The following is a 22,148-nucleotide window of genomic DNA, read 5'->3' as shown; positions in this document are numbered from 1 at the left end:
TGTAACTCATGAAGCTGGAAAGCAAGTCCAGGGCGGGGCTGACGAGGACAGGCTTACCAGGCAACGGGGACAGGGAACCAGAGCCCTCGGTCAGTGAGGGCTGAGGAGCGGAGGCGCTCAGGGCAGGGCCGGCCAGCGGGGGAAGGGGGCAGGCGAGACACGCCGGGCACTCACGATGTCCGAGCTGAAGGGCTTCACGTTGGCGTGGCGGGCGGAGCTGCTCGTGAGGGACCAGACCTTGGTTTTATGCTTGAAGGCCGCTCTCACCTTCAAAGCAGAATGGAAGGCGCGTTAGAAGCAGTGGTAAGAGGTCACTCTAAAATGTCTCGAGGAGTCTGTGCTGATTTAAAGCGGAAACACCAAGCGCAGAGGAGGACGGGACTCCTGAGCGTCAGACCCAGACAGAGTCCGTGGTCCAGAGCTGAGCTCTGCGTCACTGACTCATCTGGCAGGTGGAGGCTGCGTCCCCACCACCGGCCCGGACCCTGCATGGGCAGGAGTGGGATCTGGCCTGGCCTTTGCTGCCGCACAGCTCGGGGCGGGGAGACAGGCTGCGCTCAACAGTGAAGGGCATGGGGGCAGAGTGCGTGCCGGCACAGAAGCCACACAAAGAGGTAAAGGAACAGACGCACATGAGGGGCAGGCCGTGTGCGGTTCTGAGGCTGCACCCCCTCTGCCGCGGGACCAGTGGCCTGGCTGGGCTGCTCCCTGGTCTTTGCAATCATGGGACTCCCCCCCGACCCCCGTCGGCCGCCATCGTCCTCGGCAACTCACCCTGCACTGCCCCACCCCCACAGCTCCTCCGGCCTTGCCTGACCCACCCCTGAGCAAATGGACGGACGCTCCTGAGAAAGCACAGATGAGGTGGTGCTCCTGCCCTGGTCCCAGTCACCACTCCAGAGGCACTTCCCCCTGACGGTAGCCTGGCAGGGGCTCAGATGCCAAGGAACACAAGCCAAGCCCACAATTTAAGGATAAAACTTCTCCCATGGCCTGTAAGCCCCAAGGGACGGGGTGCGGAGCAGCCTCCACTCACCCATGGCCAAGCGCACAGCAGAGGCGAGGCTCCCGGAGGCACCGAGAAGAATGAGCTCCAACCACCCCAGGCCCGTGAGGCTGCATCACGGAAGCCCCACCCCCACCCCCTGCAGTCGGGTCTCCTCCTCACACCTCAGGCCGGCTTCCCGAATGCCTCTGAGGAGGGTTTTCTGGGAGCACATGTGCATCCCACTCTCCCTAATACATCAGGTGCCAAACAAGGTCCTGATTCTCGGCTCAGCTCTCCCACCCTGTCTCCGTCTCCCCCGGTCCTCCACAGAGCCATCGGTGCCTGCGTGACACCAATGGGGAGGATGCACATACGTTGCTTAGTAACCAGCACGAGGGAGCAAGGGCTGATGGAAAGCGGCTCCCTGCACACCACCCACGTCCAGCACCAGGGCTCACTCAGGATCCCATTCCCCGACACCGGCCCGAGGGGCAACACCATTCCCGCTCTCCGTGCCCTTTCAGAAATGAAAAAATAGCTTCATGTGGTCAAGAAGTGGAGCAGACATACCTCCGAATTCAGCAGACAATGAAAGAGGAAGATGAAAAATCCCTGGGAACAAAGGGGAGAAAAACACAGAATTAGAGCCGCTCGCATTTTGTTGCAAACACCTCCTGAGGGCGCTTCCCAGCGCCGCCCACAGGCTCCTAGCGGCAGCGGCACGGCTCGGCGTCGGGGATCGTGGGAGCGGGCTGTGGGGCCGGATCCTGTGCCCGGAGGCCATGAGGGCGGAGGGTGTCCTGGGATCTGGCCTAGACGGAGACAGCCAGTGTGACTGGGGCCCACAGGTGCTGTGACACTTGGACAAAGACACAGAGACAGGTGGATCCCAGACGGGCTTAGCCGGGAGAGGAGCGAACCTGCTGGGGAGGGCGAGTGGGAGGGCGTGGCGCCGTCACCCTAGCTAAGCCTTCGCGCCTGCGCCGCAGGCTGAGGACGATGGTCACAGTGAAAACAGACGCAAGAATGGGGATGTCCCCAGACGCCTAGAGACCGTAGTCCGCGTCAGCACTGGGCAGGCCCTTCACGTGAGTCATCGCACTCAGAGCTAAAAGCAGCCCCAGGAGCTGGGTCCTGTTGTTGTCCCCGCTTTGTGGAGGAGGAGAGTGGGACACCGAGAAGGGAAATGAGGAGCGTGTGCCGGCTGCAGCCAGGACCCCCGCCACCTTTCGCTAGAAACCGCCAGAGGGAAACTGCGCATGGAGGCTTGGTACACAGCAGCGGCCCGACACAGCTGCTGGCCGCGAAGGCCGGGCGCAGCGAGGACGCTGCAGTGTGCGCGGGGCTGGGCGGTGCGGGTGCTCGCCAGGCTTCAGCCTTCGGCTCGGCTGTGCGGGCTTGTGGGTCTGGGGGCTCAGATGCTGGGCATCTCACATCTTTGGTTTCTAGGCTGTCACCCTTCCAGCCCTTCCACGCAGGGGGCAGATGGGAACTCAGAACCCGAGGCACCACCACCAGCTCTCCATCACCCACCCCCACTATCACCACCTCTCCACGTCCCGCTCTCGTTCAGGCGCTGCCCACAGGCTGACCATCTTCCTTCAGGCCTGGAGGGGCCTCCCACAGATACTGGCCAGGAGGACGAGGCGGCCCTGCTGTGAATGGGGTCATGACCCTGCACACCTCGTCTGCTCAGACCCTGGTGTGTGCTCCCTCGATGGCTTTGTCTGCCGGCCTCCGGGGTGCCCCCACGTCCACGCACAAAGCTGAAGCCAGCTCGCCCATCTGACGGTCCATCGGGCCTCACCTGCAGGGAGTTGAGTATGGCAAACATGTACTGGAAGACCACGGCCTGGCTGTTGACAGCAAGGACGCCGAAGACCCACGAGGTTCCCAGGATGGGCAGCAGCACGGCCACAGCTTTCGCTGTCAACCTGGAAGGGAAACAGGCGTGGCCGCTCTGGGTGGTGGGCAGGCAGAGTGGGCCCCGACGCGAGGCTCCTGGGTGCGAGCAGATGGCCCCTGCCGGGACTGAGCCCTGGGCTCCGCACCACGAGTGAGGAGCTGGCCGTCCGGGACGTGTGAGTCCGGGGCCCCGCCAGCCAGCTCTGGGCCAAGCTGACAGCCCTGGCCCTGCTCGGCCGCAGCTGGCGCTGGGTGCCCGGAACCACACGTCAGCTCTCGGGGAGGCTGCAGCCCAGGTGTCTTCACAAAGTCAATGCAGTTAAAATAAAACACCTGAGTCTGGGAATCGGCTTCAGTCTTTAGATCCTGGAAAACCGTAACTGAAACTAGCAGTCACTGAGACACAGGCATCAAATGTGCTGTTTTTAAAGCCACGCTTGTTTCTTCTGAAAAATTAAGGCAATAAAACTGCAGATTCTGGAAAACCCTCTCCTAGAGGAGGCTCACTGAGGACCCCCGTTCACGCGGCCAGAGCTGTCAGGCCCCCCTGTCAAACGCAGGAGGGGGGTCCCTGCGCCAGAGGAGGCCGGGGCAGGTGGGGGCGCCGTCCAGACGCACGTTACTCCCCGAGGCCGCCCCCCGGGGGGGGGCCGGGCCTGCGAGGGGCTCGGGCCGCGTGAGCGCCCGCCTCCCACGTCCTCGCTCACGTGGGGCTCCACGGGGCTCCACCTGCCCCCGCCCCCAGGACCCGGGTCTCACTTGGGAAAACACAGTTCTCTGCTGCTTGCTGGGGCGTCGGGGCTCGTGACCACGGAACACGGCTTAGGGAGCAGGTGGGAGCCAGCCCGGGACGGGCTCCCGAGGAAGCACCTAGTCTGTCAGCCATGAGCGCCTGGCTGGCTTGTTAGTCCGGCCCGGCCCCTTGAAGAGGAGCCAGCGCAGGGCCTGCGCCGGGCGGTGGGGGGAGTCGGGGGTCTGCCCCGGGAGCCGGGTGGGCTCTCTCCAGGAGGTCGGCCCCTGGGCCGTCCTGTCACCTGCAGGACACGGGAGGGACACCGGGCCGCGCCGCCAGCCCACAGAGACACGGAAGCGCCCTCCTGAAGCACAGCCCCCACTCGGGGACCAGGTCCCCAAAGAGCAGACAGGCCGTGGAGGCGGCTGCCTCCCGGGGGCCGTGGGGCAAAGAGAGGAGCAGGCGGGGGGCAGAGACGGGGCGCACAGGTGTGGGGTGAGCACCCGGGCTGTTCTGGGCCCAGGAGGGCTATGGTCCCGCCAGTGCCGGGCCAGACGGGGGAGTGGGAGCTTGTGCTGGAGACCGACAGGGTTCTGGGCACCAAGGGGAGGCCCCGGGAGCTGAGGTCGGGGTGAGGGAGGGGCGGGCTCCTCCCTGGCCAGGCCCCGAGGGCCAGCCTCACGGGGCAGCCTGTCTGCGCTGGATGAAGGAGGAAGGAAGGCGACCCCTGATGCGGGAGCATCTCCTCTCCCACGGGGCGCAGCCGCCACGGTTCCCAGGGGCTGAAAAAGCCCAGGAGGCCGGAGACACTTGTCAGGTTAATTCACAGTGTTTAGAATTCATCACAGGATAATTGTCTTATTGATTTGCTGCTGGCACATTTACGGGTTTCCCTTTCAGATCAGAAGAGATTCAGCGAGGCTAAAGCAACTTAGGGAACGTCAGCTCCCTGGTGTCTGTGCCCCTAAGTCCCCTGTGAGGAACCACCTCCCGTGCTTCCTGGCCCTGTGGTTTGGGGCTGCTGGCTGCACCCCAGAACCAGGATGCACCATATGCCTCAGGCCCCGGTTAACGGGTGACTCCCATCCTCCGAGACTGGTTCAGGGGCGGGCATGTGGGCTGGTCTGGGTCTCAGCCCCGAGGCCCAGGTTCTCTGTCTGACTGTGGGGGAAACAGACACACCTTCCCAGGGACCTGAACCTCCTGTTGTGGCTCTTCTGTCACCAGAAGGCAGAGTGCCTCTCAGCACGAAGCCAATAGAGGACACAGAGCTGAAAAACGAGGAGTAATGGGGTCCTGGTGATGTTGCCTGATCCCCTGGCCCAAGCCATTCTAGACTCCCCCCGGACTTATGGTCACTTGTGTCAATAAACACGCTTTCTGCTTTAGCCAAATTGTGCTGGGTTGGGTTGCATTCGGCAGAACCCTGCTTATGGGGTCAGGAAGGCCCAGAAGGCAGCGAGTGTGTGGGTGTAATCCCTGCCCGAGACCCCTGTTCCTCCTGGGGACCAGCCCCAGACATGCCAGGGAGGCCCGCCCTGGGAGACGACCACGGCCACCCCACTTCACACGCGAGGAGGACGAGGCGTGGCAGGGCTGAGCGACCCACAGGTCCCCGTGGGGAGGGGCTGAGGCAGGACTGACACAGGTCAGGCGGCCAATTTCCAGGATTCTCTCTGCCCCGCCGCAAGCTCCTCTCACCCCAGGGGTGAAGCAGCCCCTGGCAGAACCCCCCCCCCTTTACAAATGCGGGCAGCGAGCTGAGAACGGGGGCTGGTCCTCCCACAGGGACGGGTGAGGACCTGAGCCCTGTGCTCCCGGTGATGCAGAGAGGACACCAAGTGAGACCAGGGCTGCGCCCTGCCCTCCTGCTGCCCCGAGCCATCTCCACGGGAGGGGGCGCAGCCGCCAGCCCAGGGCCCAGCTTACTTGAAGGCGCTGGGGTCTCCGTGTATCTTGTAGTTGTCGGCGCTGATCTGTGAAATGACCCTGGTCACGGCGATGAGGATGCCGATGTTGACCTGCACGAGGAGGAGGGGCACGGGAGACGGGGTGAGGGGCTGGTACACAGCTGCAGCACACCCCAGCCCACCTGGCAGCACCCACTCCCCAGCCAGGCCCCCCGAGCCCACAGACGGGTCCCTGGGAGGAACCTAAGCCATGTCCTTGAACGCTTACCAACACAGACCACCTACAAGGGCTCGAGGCTGTGCCACCAAGAACAGACAGCAAGACACCCCGTTCTAGTCCCCAGGAGCACATGGAAGGACGCTCCCCTCGGCTCAGCACCAAGGCGAGCGTGAGCCTCAGAATCAGCCAGGCCTGGGCCCAGTCCATGTCAGCACATGCTCACTGGTGTGGCCCTGGGCAACTTACCCAAGTCCTCTGAACCTGTTTCCCCACCTGATGAGAAAGAGTGGTGATGCCCACAGTGCAATCGGAGTGTTAGACGGATGAGAAGCCACGTCTGCAAAGCCCGGAGGACAGCCTGGCTCTCACTTCCCGCCCCCACCCCCGGCCTGCGCTGTAGGACCCACGAGTCCAAGCAGAGGGCTGTCATCTCTTCCCCAAGGCTCCCTCCCTGCTAGGAACCTGCTGGGAGGCTCCCCTTGGGGGCGGGGGGCTGGGGGCTGAGAGTGTCTCTGGCAGAGGCTCCAGCAGAACCTGCCCCTCCCGCGGGCAGCTCTCCAGGGTCCTGAACAGGAGCCTGACAGGCAGGTGACAGCAGGGGAAGTGAGGGCCGCCCACCCCCGAGCTCCCTCTGCTCCAGGGGCCACAGCCGGATTCAGGGGCGGTGCTGGGACCAGCGACCTCTCCCTTGTTTTTGAAAAACTCTGAGGTCATTTACAGAGTTGGTGGGGAGTCCAGTTCCAGGCCACGTGTGAACGTCTGGGGCCGACCACAGACAACGACCGGGCAACGACAGGCCCAGCAGGCCTCACAGGGAAAGCGGCTGGAGCCCGGGGCACAGCAGAGCATCCTAGGCTGTGAAGGGAGCGGCAGGTGGGGACCCAGGCCCCTCCCAGGCTGGCCACGCCACACACACACCTGCCTCCCTGGCCTGAACACCTGCCTTGGAGGCCTCCCCGGGCGCCCGGCCTGATGCTTTTCCCAAGCACCTCTGCTCTCACCCCTTATCTTAGGGACCCTGCAGACACCTCTCCCCACTCTGCCTCCGTACCCAGCATCATCCCAAGCCCAGCCCACCTCCTCCGCCCCCTCCCGGCTCCTGGGTCCGCGAGTCAGCAGCGGCCTCTCCTTCAGGGCCTGCACAGCAGTGAGACACCCCCATGCCTGCTGCTATGTGGGATGGAGCCCCAGGGAGCCAGCATCTCTGCCCACTCGGTCCCTGGCTTACACTATCGCAGCAAGCGAGTAAAGGCTTAACCGTCAGCTGTTACAGTGAAAGGAGAACAAATGCTCTTAGCTGGGCCCTGGTCTGAACTAACCACCTTCCACCTGGCAGCCCAGCTCCTGGCAGTCAGGCCACCTCCTCGGCCCTCGCTGTGTAAAACGAGGGCCATGGTGGGATTCTCCTGCGGTCAGGGAAGATGGGGAGGTTAGCAGACGGGAACATCCAGCAACCCCTGCGCCTCCCACCCCCCCGTGCTGGCTGACTGTGTTACAGCCACGAGAAAGCCATGCTCAGCCAGATGAGAATGAGGTGGGTCCACCCGGATGCTGGGTTTCTGGTGTGAAAACGCGGGGACGCTCCATTCAAGGGGAACGGTGATAAATGCGAGGGAACTAACAAGTGGCTGCTTCAAGGACGGGGGTGTCAATTCCAGACACCGAGGTCCAGTGGCGTCTGAGAAGAGCTTTTGCTCTGGGGCAGGTGGGCACCGCACACCCTCACCTCCAGTGTCAACAGCTGCGTCACGAGGCGGGGACGTGGGCTGGGGAGGCCCCAGCCCAAAGCCACAGACCCTGCTGCTCTCACCAAGAGCCAGCAATTTTTTGTGAATAAATGCTTTTCAGTTTCAGTGCCAGTGGGTGAGTTCTGGAGCTCTGAGAGGTCTGGGTTTCTTACACGTGTAACTCTTCCAGCAGTTTCCTTGCTTTCTCGGGGAGAACACGTCCCTAGGTCCTCCACCCGCCACCTGCAAGACCTGCCTCTTTCTTTTTCTTTTTCCACTTTTCAGTTTTATTAGGCAGATTGTTACAATTTGACTCCACGTATACAGTGTATCACATGTAAATACAGATACACAATATGCTGCACATTTTTTAAGTTTATGTGTATCTACTGATCAGTGTTTCTAAGACAGTTCAGAGCTTTAGCTTTTTAAACTTACACGGTTATCGAAGGAATAAAGCCAACCACGAGACAAGAATCAACGGAACGTGGTGATCCAGTCATGACGGACAGTCAGATGTGCTCACACGTGCTCAAGGCGTCAGCCATCTAAGTCATAAATAAACAGCAGCTCTGGGAACGATGCCCTGGATTCCTCGCTCACTGGCCAAGGCTGAAGCCTCACTTGTAACAAGAAAAGACTGGAAACAACTTGACTTGTTTTCCACAGGGAGCGGTTTGGGGGCCACTGTGATCGGCCTGCGCTGCAGACGTCCTATGGACGAAGACAGCTCCTCCAGTGCTGATAAAGCCACAGGGCTGACATCTGCCGTGTGGAGGAGGCCCAGCACGAGGCGAATCTACGCTCATACTCGCCCGCGTCTGCACGGGGCCCCCAGGACACACAAGCAGCACCAGGGGTTGCCCGTTGGGGGGAGGGCAGGTGGAAACCAGGAAGTCGAGGAGAGGCCTGGGGACAGACTATCCGTGTACGTTGTTAAGTGCTGCTTTCAAATTTTTAACCATGTGTGTTAAAATTCAAAAATCAAACTAATTAAATTATAAAAGGGAAATAATATAAATCCCTTTTTCTGTGAATGTCTTAGTAGCATCCTTGGGCTCAGGAGGAAAAGAGACTGAATTGTGCAGTGTCCCAGTAATTCAGGGAAAGGGGTGACAAACCAGAGCCCAGAACCCGGGAGACAGGCACCAGGCAGCCTCCGGGGGGGCCTGAACCCCTCCCGTGACCCCGCTGGTCTCAAGTCCAAACCCCCGCGTGACCCCGCTGGGCTCACGTCCAACCCCCCGCGTGACCCCGCTGGTCTCACGTCCAACCCCCCGCGTGACCCCGCTGGTCTCACGTCCAACCCCCCGCGTGACCCCGCTGGTCTCACGTCCAACCCCCCGCGTGACCCCGCTGGTCTCACGTCCAACCCCCGCGTGACCCCGCTGGGCTCACGTCCAACCCCTCCCGTGACCCCGCTGGTCTCACGTCCAACCCCCGCGTGACCCCGCTGGTCTGACGTCCAACCCCCCGCGTGACCCCGCTGGTCTCACGTCCAACCCCCCGCGTGACCCCGCTGGTCTCACGTCCAACCCCCGCGTGACCCCGCTGGGCTCACGTCCAACCCCTCCCGTGACCCCGCTGGTCTCACGTCCAACCCCTCCCGTGACCCCGCTGGTCTGACGTCCAAACCCCCGCGTGACCCCGCTGGTCTCAGTGTCCAACCCCCCGCGTGACCCCGCTGGGCTCACGTCCAAACCCCCGTGTGACCCCGCTGGTCTCACGTCCAACCCCCCGCGTGACCCCGCTGGTCCGACGTCCAACTTCCCGCGTGACCCCGCTGGTCTCATTAAGATAACCTCCCCCTTCGCCAGCTGGAGGCTGAAACGTGCGATTCAGGTGAGACGCCAGGGGATTCACAGACTGCTATTCATAGACCACGTGATGTGGCCACTGATGGAAAATCAGATTATGGCAAATTGTTTAACAGACATGGAAATGCTCTAAGTGATTAATTCGATTTCAGCTCTTCTATTATTTCTTGGCCTCTGTATTTAAGGCCCAAGAAAGGCCTTAAGAAAGCGCTTCAGTCTTGCTTAAGCTGCTGGCGTTACTGTCTGTTACAATCCATCATCATTCCTGTCTCTCGAAAGCTTCGCCGTGGCTGATTTATTCCCCCCCCCCTTCAGCTGGGGGCCTGTCTGCTCTCATCTGGCGTCCACATTCCCTCCGCGTTAGTAAGGCAAGCACGTCTGCTGCGGCATCACGAGAGAGGGCGCCCTGGCCTCCGATCCTGCATCAATGCGCAATTAAGTGCGGGAGCGGTGGCTGCCGGGGAAACGAATCTGGCGTTTCATGAAAATACAAAACAGGAGCGGCCCGGGCCCCTCGCTCCATCTCGCTCGCCCTAACTTGTGCCTGGCTGCAGACCGGAAAAGGCCCCGTCTGTAAGGAGACGGTCGGGCATCTCATTTGCTGAGCGCCTCTGCCTCAGAACAGCCGGCAAGCTACTGAGGACGGATGTCAAAGGACTAATTCACAGGTCGCATTTCAGCAAAAGGGGGGGGGCGGGTGGAGGAAGGACACACACTCAACATCACAGGGGCCTCTGCTCCGAGGAGGGAACGGACTGGGCAGGGCTTCTGGGGTTCGGGCCAGGCTCTGTGTCTTGACCTGGCTCAGGGTCACCGCTCAGGTACTGGTGACATCGGAACGGACACCACGATTTGACAACACAAGGCTGCACGTGCACATGATCACACAGCACGCACAGCGTAAGGCCTGCGGTGTGTGTCCACGGCCGGTTCCGCGTGCGTGTCGGACTCTGCACCTCCCTCCCCATCTAAACGCCTGTAGCGGTGACTGTGTCTGTGTCCGTGTCATGTCCGTGTCTGTGAATCTGTAACTGTTTCTGAATCTGTGCGTCTTTACCGACGTACTCACGTGGCCACGCTGGCTCCTTCTCAGGTGAGAGGAGAATTTTAAGACTCCGGACCCTCCCCCTGCTTGGAGGCTCTCTCCCCAGCGGGGTGGACACGGAGCAGACCCCTGGGGGAGGGGCGGGGCTCAGGCCGAGGGGCCCCTGCTGGCCGCGGGGTCCTTGGGACGTGTCTGCACTCAGCCTAACTGGAGTCCCCCAGAAAATGACACACATTTCCCGTCACACTGGTGGGAACAGCTTGCAGACGGACAGTCGGTGGGCGTGCATTTGGCAGTGAGGTGACGGCACGAGCTGTTACAGGAAGGGGCTCAGCTCTGCTCTTTCCTCGCCAGCACTGGGCCCAGCAGGCACCACAGGGACCATCACTGTCCCAGGTGCCTGCCCCTCCGGGGCCAGCTCATCAGGACACACAGAAACCACACGCCCCAGCACAAACACGCACCTGCCCATGAGCATTTCAGTTTAAAGCTATGCAAGAGACACATGAGTGTTTCTAAACAGGGGAGGTTGAAGGGTGTGCTCCCTGGACACGTATCTTCCTCTAGGGAGACCCATCCCATGTGCACTCGTCCTGTGAGCAGGCTCACATGAATGTGCACCCAAGCAGAGCTGTGCACACTTTATAAAACAGGGCCAGGCCACACTTGTTGTTCTGAAACCTGCTGTCTTCGTTTGGAAACCAGGCAGAGGACCTGGGGGACAATGTGGCGCAACTCACGACGGCACAGCCAAGGGTCCTCTGAGGGGACGAAGCACACAAGGCACCCCCGGCCCCGGCCAGCGAGAGGCCTGACAGGGTCAGGGAGGCTGGGTCTCGGGACCCCTCCGCCGCATCCCAGCCCTGGGTCTGCGTGCTGCTTCTGTCAAGGTCCAGGGAGCAAATGTGCCTGGCGTCGGGGGACACCCAGCCTCTCTGGCAACAATTAAACTCAACTGCAACAGCGTGACAGCTGCCGCAGAGAGCGTGTAAGTAAGTGGATGTGTCTGTTGCACCAAGAAGCGTGCTTTACCACGTGGCCGCAGCCAGCTGACCGTGCACGTGACTGTGAAGCTGTCGTCCAAGACTTTTCAGCCCACTTCTCAGCGGGGCTCTCTGACTTCCCCAAGCCCACCGTGGACCTCAGGCTGGCTCCATGCTGGAATCCCCCAGAGCTCTGACAAATCGCGGGTCCCGGGTCTAGTAAACCCAGACCCTCTGAGGCGGGGCCCAGCGCGCGAGCTGCTCTCAGGCTCCAGCAATTCCACCACTGACAAGTTGGAGGACCACCATCCTCAGGGTTGGTGGCTGACCTTGAGGAGAGGGGCTGGGCTGGGGCTGAGGTAACGCCCCTCGGGAAGGACAGCAGGGCTCCAGCAGGCCCGGAGGACACGGGAGGCTGGGACCCTGCTGCTGGACCCCTCGCTGGGGTGGGGGTGGGGGTGGGGAAGGGTCCGCGCACGGCCGCCTCCGGATCCCCCACTGTCACTGACCAAAGTCAGGACAGACACTCAGATCACCCAGGAAAGTCTGGAACGGGGGCAATCCTGCCGGCCTCCCAGGTCTGGAGGGTTAAGTCAGGGCAGAGAGAACGGGGACGCGGGGATCGCAAATCCAGTTGCTCCCCTTCCCCCGCCTCCAGCGCCCGTGCTCTGCCCAGGAGGGTTTAGTCCTCGAGGGCACTGGAGTCTGGTCTGAGCCTGTGTCTCAGGTTGACCAGGAGCATCGCCCTCCCTGACCCCAGAGAGCAGGAAGGGAGGGCGCACGTGGGGTCGCCCCCTGAGGCCCCTGGCATCCTGCGAAAGGCCAGCGGTCAAGGGACTGCAGACGGCCCTCATGCAGCCCTGGGACAGGGGACAGGGGGCAGCCTGGACTGAAAGCTCAGGGACACGTCACCACGACAACGCACTGCCTCCTCCCGCAGCCGAGAGCAGGTCAGCGAAGAGCCCGGCCTGTCCTCAGAGCTCTGGGTTAGCGCAGAGGAGGGGCCGACGCTCGGGGACCTCGGCCCTGTCCCGTCCTGACCCAGCCCGTTCCTGGAAGGAGGTCTCCTCTACAGAACAGGTACGCCGCCCGCCCTGGCCTGGCAGAGACTGCGGTGCCCCTCCCTCGCAGAGGGGACACAACAGTGTGACTCTGACCCCCTGGGACAGCGGCTCCTGTGAGACAGAAGGGCTGAAAGCAGAGGGACAGCTTCAGGGAGCCTGCGGTTGGGCTGCAGCCGGTGCTGCGACAGCAGTGTGGCTGTGGGGGATGGAGCAACCCTGCACCGACAGCCCTGCACGGGGGGCCGGGGTGCACTACGGGCATCCGTCCACCCCCCACACCTGAATCTGGTCCACGTCCATCCAGACCAGCGCCCTGGGCACAGCTTGGGGAGGGGCGCTCAGCTGACGCCCACATGGCTCCCATCTCCCCGTGGCCCATCGCTCCCGCCAGGGCCCCACGCGGATCCTACAGAGCCCAGTGGGCCCACAGCCCCACTGGGCAGGGAGCGCGGCCCGGCCCTCCCCTGGCACAGAGGCCGGACACGGGGGCCACGGAGGGCCCAGGAGGCCCACAGGCCAGCACGGGGTGAAGGGAAACCCCGTCTCCAGCTGGTCCTGGGAGTGCAGGGGAGCAGTCAGCGCAGCCTGACTGAGGGCGTCGTGCCCCCCCTCCGTCCCAGACAGACGATGACACCACGGTGACGACCCCGACTCTGCCCTTCCAGAAGCTCTTTACCAGGAAGAGGCCGCCGCCCCTCCGTGTGGCGAGAGCACGTCTGAGCGGAACGTTAATCAAGGAGGAAGAAGCCGCGACCTCAGCATCTTCCCTCGGATACGCTTCTAATTAACCGCCAGGGCCCCGGCCTCAGTCAGCGGCACAAACTGGGAACAAAGTCAAGGGAAGCTTTCAACCGGCAGCTGGGGAAGGGAGCGGGAGCAGGGCTGAGAGGGGAGGGCTGGCCTCGCAGCATCTGTGGGCTGTCTGCGGGGGCGCGCGCAGCAGGGGCGCTGGGCTTCAGCACCTCCACGGACCCGCTCCCCAAGTGCCTGCTGACGGCCACCACTGGTGACACGGGAAGTGTGAGTCATCACGAGGCCCGGGACACAGGCCGTGGTTGCCGCGACGGCAGGCAGGGACGCCCAGCGGAGGCGGGGGTGCGTGAGGGCCCTGAAGGAGCAAGTGTCTCCGGCAGGAGCCCTGCCCTCGCCTCGCAGTGTGAGGACACTCGGCCCTGGGACGTCTGCGGGACATGCGGCTCCAACAGCAGCAGGACAGCAAAGGGGTCTCTCCCCACGACAGTCACTAGGGTTTTACGAGGCCCTCCCTAGAGTTCCTTATCAGCCCCGGGGCGACCCGTCTGCCAGTGGAGCCACCCTGGAGGGGAACAGCTGAGGGACGGGGCGCGGGAAACACACGGAGGCGGCCCCACCCGAGCCCTGGACCGAGCGGCCCGGCCGGCTCCTGCCCTGGGCTCACAGATGCCCGTTCCCGCCGACCTCTCTGAGCCGGGTTTCCTGCCCCTTGTGATCACAGGACTTCTGTCACGGCCCCTCCCGGGTGCACACCCTCACCCGCGCTTCAGCTGGGAAAGCCTTAAACAGAGCTGCGTTAACCCTCCCTGAGAGGCGCTGGGAGAAACGAGACCCCGGCCACATCCGCCAAGAGCGGCTTTAGCAGGACGATGCCACCCAGCTTGGGACGCGCTCTCGGGGGGCCCTGGCCCGTCTCAGCAGAGCCCCAGTGCCTCCTCCTCCCGGGCCCCGCCCCGCCCAGCCCCATGTCCGCAAGGCAGCAGGGGACATACCACAATGATGAAGAGCGCTGGGGCGACGAAGGCCCAGATGGCGCCGTTCCCGAGAGACAGCCAGCAACTGCGGGAGGGGGCAGAATGTTAGTTCAGGGCGTCACCCACCTGCCCCAGGCGCCGGGGCGCTTCCGCCAGAACAGCTGCCAAGACGGCACAGGGACAACCTGGGGCACGGTCCAGGGACAGTGCTCATCCCAACACACACGCCGCATCCTGGCCGTGACCTCGTGTCCCCCGCCCTTAGGAAGGGTGTCCCCAGTCTGCAGACCGGCTCAGGGAAAAGAAAGCTTTTGCAGGTCACATTCTCTCAACAGTCTAGCCCAAATCCAAAAAAGGTTTTAATTTTATTATGACAAGAAAGTAAGACCCTTGCCAGGGGCCAGCTCTCTTCCGGGCACTTCGGTGCCTCCAGCTGGGATTAGACCGAGGAGCCAGCATGTGACACAGGGCTGGCCACCTCCACCTGCTCATCGCCTACCGGTCAGTTCCACCACCCAGCAGGGCCACCCAGCCAAGAGGAAAGGTCCCAGCAGAGCCCAGCCACAGCTCGGAGTTCCAGAGAAGCCTCGTCTGGGAAGCAGGGTCCAGTTTGAGGATGTGAAATTCTCCCTGGTTCCCGAGGTGTCATTCCAGGAACTTGGGCAAGAAAGCCAGCCCCTTGACCACCTCACTTCTCTCCAGAACATCAGAACTGCCAAGAGCCTGGGGCTCCCGGGAACACGTCACCCCCTGGATCTGGGGCAGCCCCAGCAGCTGGCACGTTCTTCGGGATCTGGCCCGGCGCAGGCACGCCGTCACCAACACAGGACGTGGCCGTCCCTGTGGGGCCGCCCCGTTCACTCACTCAAGCCGGCCCACTGAGCCCCCGCCCGCCCACAGCACAGCAACCCAGGGGCTGCATGGCCTCCCGTAACCTCACGGTGCCCCCTGGGAGGCGCTGTGACGACACCCGCCCTGCACAGGGGGAAGCTGAGGCCCAGGGAGGTTAGGGGACCCAAGTCCACGCGCCTGGGCCCCGCCTTTCTGCCCCCGGTCCTCCCCCGAGACCTCCTGGACCAGGAGACACTGAATGCCCCAAACAGGTCACAGCCCCTGTAAGAGGCTGGTTCACGTCCAGAGCCCAGAGCTGGGAGGGAAGAGCCTCCCGTCCGAGGACGCGGCGTTTAAAGTGAAAACGCAGGGAGCCTGGTGCTGGCTCCCCTGCAGAGATGCGGCTCCAGCCCAGGCTCCCTGTGAGGGTGACGACTGCGGAGAGGAAGCCGGGGCTCTCCAGCGCTGTCCTGCGGGCCGGCCGGCCGACGGGGGTCTTCAGACCCCTGTGCTCCCCAGGCCCTCGGGGAGCCTCCCGACCCTCTGCTGCCTTGCTCTCGGGCACGTGAGCAGGAGGGAGGCTTCTGTGAGAGACGGGCCTGGAGCTGAGGCTCGCACTGGGGGCGGGCCAGCGTCTGCACACTCCAGATGGAGTGAAACAGAACAAGTGCCAGTGACACGTGTCTGAGACGTTTCTTCCTTTAATGAGCGCCTTGCCTTCGGAAACCACGCAGGAGTGCACGGAATGGGCCGGAACAGTGGTGGTTTAGTCATTCTGGTTTCAACATGAGCTCAGAGAGTGCTTCCTCTAAGTGCTTCATCTTCAGGAAATCGTCGCCCTAAAGTACAAAAAGCCAGCTTCCTCCCCGTTTAGCAGCTCAGCTGAGAAATTTTTAACTCTCTCTCTCTCTCCTCCTAAACACTCTCCGTGGTGCTCTCCCTCAGTGGTTCCTCAGCTTGGCGGAAGAGAGGGGGCAGCTTCCTAAAGACATCTGAGCCTTTTTCTCTTGGAAGGAGAGGAAATCATGCTTCTGGAATGTGAACACCTGTCCTGGACGCACAGCACCATCCTGTCCTCCTCCTGATTCAGCTGCAGACCCACCAGCTCCAGTTTCAAAATGACGGCATGAGGTCTGGAGCCCCTCAAAGTCCCATCTGCTGCTGCCCAAGCAATGAGAACCTTAGGGCCCCCTGCCTGGTGCATCCCGGGCCACACTTACTCGAGCCATCATGTACTAACTCGGCTGTAATTCAACGGGCACCTTCTGTGTGCTAGGGAATTGCCCACCGACCACTCCAACAAAGGACTAAAGGGTCACCAAAGTGGGCTCCATGGGTGACCAGACCGTGTGTCTAGGAAACCACATGGATGAAAAGTTTAGATCAGAGACTCCAACCGGCCACCCCATCCTGCAAGCACTCTGAGCCCCACGTTGCTAGTTCCAAGGTGGGAGAGTGCCCAGAGCACAGCAGGGGGGTGTTTCTCAGTCTACGAGCCTGCAGGATGCCAGCCCTGTGCAGACCCTCCCCCAGAAGAACAGGGGAAGACACGGGGACCCATCACAGCGCTGCTTCCCATGGGACCCCCGCCAAACACAGGGATTGACCCCTTCACTTACTTCTTACTTGCTCCGTAACTGTCCATGGCAAAGACTATTGAAATGATACAGATCAGAAGAGGAAAACCTGCAGAAAATTACAGAGGATCGTCTGTTAGCTCGCTCCAGTCTCCTAATTAATCGTTAATTCGCTGACTCATTTCATACCCGATATATACAAAGAATGCGCGCATGAGTGTGCATTTTTAAGGCAGATCTGTTATGAATCGATTTCTGTACCTGAAAGGAACCCACTTCTGGCTGCTGGGAGAGCAGCGTCCTCAGGGCTCCGTCTGATGCAGGGCCCTGAGCGCAGCAGCCCCTCCCCCTGCCCCCTGTGCAATGAGGGGCAGGAGCCAGGAGGAGAGACAGAAAAGGATGCTTTTTCCACCCACTGACCCTCTCCTCCAGAGGGTGGTGGAGAGAAAGGGCTCTCAACAAGGAAACTGCATTTTGCCTATTACTAGAATAAAATAAAATAGAACAGAATAAAATAAATAAAATATATAAAATAAAATAAAATAAAATAAAATAGGGTGGGGAAACACACTGGAACATGCAGCACGTTGCGCCCCGGCTGAGTCTGCCCCGCCCACGGGCGGTCTCTGCCCCAGGTCCCCTGGACCCAGAGGGATGCCTGTCCCGGGCTCCAGGCCCGGCGCCCCAACACCGCAGCCCTCCTGCGACCCCTGGGGGCGCAGTCAGCTCTACGCCCGCCCTCTGAGTGTTGGTTTTAAATAACACCCTTGAAAAGGAGCTTCTGGAGAGTTGTATCTCTGACACTCTGTCTTGATATCAAGACAGTCTGACTGCATCACAGAGGGGCTGGACCAGACAGCAGCCAGGCCCTCAAAGGGGACCAACCGGCTTCCAGGGAGAGGCGGACAGGCCAGGACGTGCTCTCGCCGCTGACCCCACCGCCCCGCTCGTGGGCTCCACCCGCGTGCATGAGCTAACAGAAGCTGGAGCCTCCCCTGGGTGTTGGAGCCTCTGGCTGGGGGGCTCCCGCTCAGATGGACCCAGAGCTGCAGGAAGCGAGCAGGGGTGGGGCGCCTGGGGTCCGCTGCCCACTCTCTGAGGGCCTCGGTTTCCTTGGCCGGTGCAGGGAACCCCCGCTGCCTGGCTCACTTGGGGTGCGAAGGGCACGGGGGACTTGAGGTAGTGAGGGGCCTTGAGGACATCAAGGACCAAGAACCACCCCCCCCGTCCTCCCAAAGGAAGCCTGAGCTTCGGGGGTGGGAGGAGCAGGCGCTGTGGGAGCACCGGGCCCCGGGACAGCCCAGCAGGTGCACACACGGGGCTGAGGCCGCGTCCCCAGGGCCCCCTCCTGGTGGGTTCTGCAAGGGGCAGTAGGGACCAGAGGGGCCCACGTCAGGGGCTGGCGTCTCTCTGCTGCCCAAAGTTAAGTGGAGGAGTCAAGGATTCTTTGCACCCACAACTGACGCATCTCTCCTACAATCCCAAACTGACGCTCCTTTGACGTTCCTTTCCCTGCACCATCCTCCGTGTTTGGTAGAGGCCAGGCCACCGGGACGGTGACCAGAAGGGTCTGTCTGAGATGAGGGCGGGCCCTGCTCTCTGCTTTCTCTGAAGCAGGCTGCAGGAGCCACAGAGACCAGCTGAGCGTGTGTGCTGTTGAAAAGAAAAGGCTCACAGAGGGGAGCAGGATGAAGAAAGCAGTGCATGGAACAGCCTGGGCTGCAGAGCCAAACAGCACCTGGTTCTGCTCCCAGGCCCACCCTGCACCCTGGTGCAGCCCAGGGGCCCGGCTGAACCCCTCTGGGCCACCACGTTCTCACCCTGGAACTGGAGCTAACAGCCCTTCCTGCCGGGCTGCGCTGAGGCTCACAGGAGAGGCGGCCGTGCATGTGAACAAGGAGGCACCGATGTGTGAGGCCACCCCCTGAACAACAACCTCCACTATTATTAACCAACTCGGATGCCTTTTCCACTGGCGCCGTCACCTGAGATTCACACCCTGATAACCCACGCAGGCACATGACCTGCTTCTGCAGACAATCTGAGGTCCCTCGTATGGACACTTACTTTATGGAGCTCAAGAAGTGCTCTCTGGAATGTGGTGACCTTTCAGAGGGACCACACCAGTTCCTCCCTGGCTTCTGCCTCCTGAGACCAAGGAGGGAGGGAGGGGTGATGCAGGACTGACCATAAGGAGCACCTGCTATGAGACATTAACCCAGACAGACAGACGGAGACCTGAGACAACAGACGATGTGAAACCCAACACAGGGGCAGGGATGTCTTGACGGAGAAGGGGCTGAGATGACAATGCCAGGAGACAAGTGGTCCACTCCCCCCCCCAAGTCACATCACTGGTGCCACATCCCGGATGCTTTGCTCTGGGCATGTGGGAGGTCTGCACTTCTGCACCCTGGGGGTGTGGGGGCCACCGGCTCCTTCTGGGCAGTGGGTTGTGAACAGAAGTGACACACGCCTCTAATGGCTGAGTATTTCATTTCCAGGGTGACATCTGCCCATGTCACCTTCTCTCTCATGGCAATGGCTCAAGGCAGCACCGTCTCCATCACCCTGGGCTCCTGAGTGACTGCTGTGAGCAGAGCCCCTCAGGTGACGGCCGGCCCACTGAGGACATGTAGTGTAATCTGGAAATAAACACTGTTGTTTCCAGCCAATGTGAGTCGGGACTGCTTGTTACGGCAGCATTACCTAGCCTGCCCTGACTAATACACCTCCCAAGGTCTCGGCACCTGTCATCTTCTTGGTACACCAGCACCACTTCAAAGAAAGGCAGGGCTCAGAATGAACTAAGATTAAGTGTTCACCCCAAGATGAGCGGGGGCTCACAACAGAAATCGTAATAGAGAAAAATAAAGCAAGTTCTGCTTCTTTCTCTTCTGAGTCTGTGGTCAGAGATTTCTATCTGCTGCACCGATGTGTAAACTCTCGACTGTTTATCACTCACCTCCCCGGTTCCCATGTGGACTCCCTGAGGACAGAGCTTACATTCCACTCATCTCACAAGCTCAAGCAGGGGGCCTGACGTACAACAAAACCTTAGGTATGTTGTTAATTTGACACCTCCATGCCACCTCTGCTGAAAGCACAGTCTTTGGGTTTCCAAAAATGATGCTGTTTGAAGGTTGGGATAAGAGCAGGGTGGAAATCTACGGGAAAGCAGCCTCTCCGAGGGGCCCTCCCTGCAGCGTGAACTCTCCCACGCCCTGGGCCAGCTTCCAGCTCCTTTTTAATCAATAACTGCATGTGGAGAGAGCCCAGCCGCTGCAGACGGTCTTCACTTAGACCAGAGCTCAGTCTGACCCAATCAGAGGGATGGAGGTGGGTCACGAGCCCTGACGAAATCAGCTAAGGGGACGCTGACGTGGAGACAAGAGGCGGCAGGCCGGCTGGATCCCAGCCCAGTGCTCCATTCACAGAGAACTTCTAACAGGGGCTCCCCACGCAGACACCCACCAGGAAGACGCTGGCATCAGAAACCTCACAGCTAAAGTTGTCAAGCAGGAATGGAAGCTCAGGGTTCCCAGATCATCGCATTTTTCAAAAGAACTCTATAATTTTATGTAAGATCTCTCGATTTTTAAACATCGGTAACGAATTTCTTTCATGTCTCATTTTTATCTCCAGCATCCTTCACAGATGGATTGGATTGGATTACGACCCCCTGACCAACCACCTCCATCTTGAGCCAACAGAGATGGCTCCTCTCACCGGAGAGACAAATTTCACAATTTTAATTCATTTCAACTGTCCTTGCTTGGCTTGCGGGGGGTGTGTGTGCGTCTCTACACTGTATGACCATCTCCATGAAGGACCTCAGGACGGCAGGTGGTGGGTCCCATGTTGTCCTATCAACCCTCACTAAGTGCAGTCGGAAGTCAGAGGCAGGAGTAACCCTGCTCTCACAGGGAGTCACGGCAGGACTGGAGGAGAAGGTCACTTCTGAGTCGGGCTCACCAAGGGGAGGGTGGGGCGGAGAGGACATTCGTTCTGGGGGCCCAGGGTGGAAAACTGCACCAGGAACAGCAAGCCTGCTCACAGGCTGGGCCCAGAGCATCAGCGGCGACCACACCAGTTTGGAGGTGGCTGCCGCGTTCCCTCTCTCCACGTCACCCGATGAGCCTCTCCAGTCTCCCCGGAGAAGGCAGGAGGGGTGTGTAATTTACCTCCACTACATCCCTAAGTAAGTTCCATCAGGCAGCTCAGAGCACGTCCGTCTGCTCCCTGCACAATGAGGGCTGTGAACATTAAGTGTATTTGAAGAAAATCAGAAACGAGCAGCAGGTCCCTATGTTGGATTAATGATTCAGAGCAGACGCTGGAAGGCCCGGTGTCAATTACCCTGTGCCCTGGGGTCTTCCTCCGGATGTGCAGGAGGAAGTGAAACAAACAAGCCGAGCCCATGGGGAGGTGACTCCCAGGGTGACGGCAGCTCCACAGACCACCCCTCAGTGAGACCACCACCGCTGGTGGAAATTAGCTGTAAAAACGCACGGCCATGGAAAGGCTCTGTAAAACTACCCAAGGGCATACAGCAAATTAAGAAAAAAGGATTCAAGAAAATCTACTAAGTCTGGATAAAAACAAAAAACAAAAACTCAGGCTGGAACACCTAGGCCACAACTCCAGGCAGGTGTGGCCAGTGAGACAGGCTCCCTCCCCTGGGGCCCAGCCCAGAGCCACGATACCTCGGGGCCAGGCTGTCCGCATTTCTCACTCTCCCCAGGGCCATGCTGCAGAAACTCTTCCAGGTAAGAGTGACCAGGAGATCAGGGTTCCCTCCCTCCCTTCATCTGGGACTATCCCAGGTGTGACTGGTGGAGAATATGGTCCCTGAGTGTGCTCACCTCGGGACACTCACCCACTGACATTAGAGGCCACCTTCCCTGCCCAGTGCCCTGCACTAAAGCAGGGGCATCAATCCAAGGGAAGCGGGCCACTGTCCATGCACTGGCCGCAGAGCAGTGCCTCTGGGACTTCCCCAGGTGGGAGGGAAGCAGACCCCGAGGACAGAGAACTCCAAGGCGCTCCCCGTGGGAACCGACCTTTCTGAAAAAGGGTGGGGAAGCTGAAGGCTAAGAGCAACCTGGCTTCTTCGAGGTGCGTCACAGGAAGGTGAAAGGGCAGCCCACCCGCCCCGCCCCCCGGCTCTATCCCATCCCCCCCCGCCCCCCCCCCACCTACCCCAGCCCATCCCGTAGTAGTAGCCGCGCTTGCTGTCCTCGGAGCCGAAGACCTTGATCACCATGCTGTAGAGATGCAGCCCTTCCACCAGCATCCACGCAAAGGCGCTCAGGAAGAAGTAGTGCAGGAGCACGGCCAGCACCCGGCACGGGGTCTAGGAGCAGAGCAGAGGGTGAGCTCCCTCGGGCTGTGAGCAGGGGTCCCGGCCTCCCTGCATCCGTTTCCTGGGGGCGTCTTCCCGACACGTGGCCTCATTTTCTCCTGGGAGTCACGTCTTGCCTTTCCAGGCCCAGTGATTTGGGTGGAACACGTGACTCAGGCGGTAGCCAATCACTGCATCAGACCCCCCCACCAGGCGCAGCAATTGGTTCAGCAGAGGGCAGGGATCCAAGCCCGGCCAGTCAGCATGAACATCTCCA

General features: G+C 61.0%; 1 protein-coding gene across 2 annotated transcripts in view; it reads right to left on the bottom strand.

Annotated features, from left to right (window-relative positions):
- ADGRD1 (adhesion G protein-coupled receptor D1) overlaps positions 1-22,148 on the bottom strand; it is a 125,640-nt gene that overhangs the window by 2,422 nt on the left and 101,070 nt on the right. For both annotated transcript variants that reach the window (XM_072953375.1, XM_072953376.1), the window contains 7 exons: positions 21,730-21,883; positions 16,570-16,636; positions 14,138-14,204; positions 5,556-5,647; positions 2,796-2,922; positions 1,559-1,600; positions 175-267 (listed from right to left, as the gene is read on the bottom strand). In XM_072953375.1, coding sequence (XP_072809476.1) covers positions 175-267; positions 1,559-1,600; positions 2,796-2,922; positions 5,556-5,647; positions 14,138-14,204; positions 16,570-16,636; positions 21,730-21,883 — 642 coding nt within the window. The remainder of the gene's footprint in view (positions 1-174; positions 268-1,558; positions 1,601-2,795; positions 2,923-5,555; positions 5,648-14,137; positions 14,205-16,569; positions 16,637-21,729; positions 21,884-22,148) is intronic.

Source organism: Vicugna pacos, chromosome 32 (genome assembly GCF_048564905.1).
Source record: "Vicugna pacos chromosome 32, VicPac4, whole genome shotgun sequence".
NCBI lineage: Eukaryota > Metazoa > Chordata > Mammalia > Artiodactyla > Camelidae > Vicugna > Vicugna pacos.
This window is presented reverse-complemented; position numbering and strand designations above follow the sequence as displayed.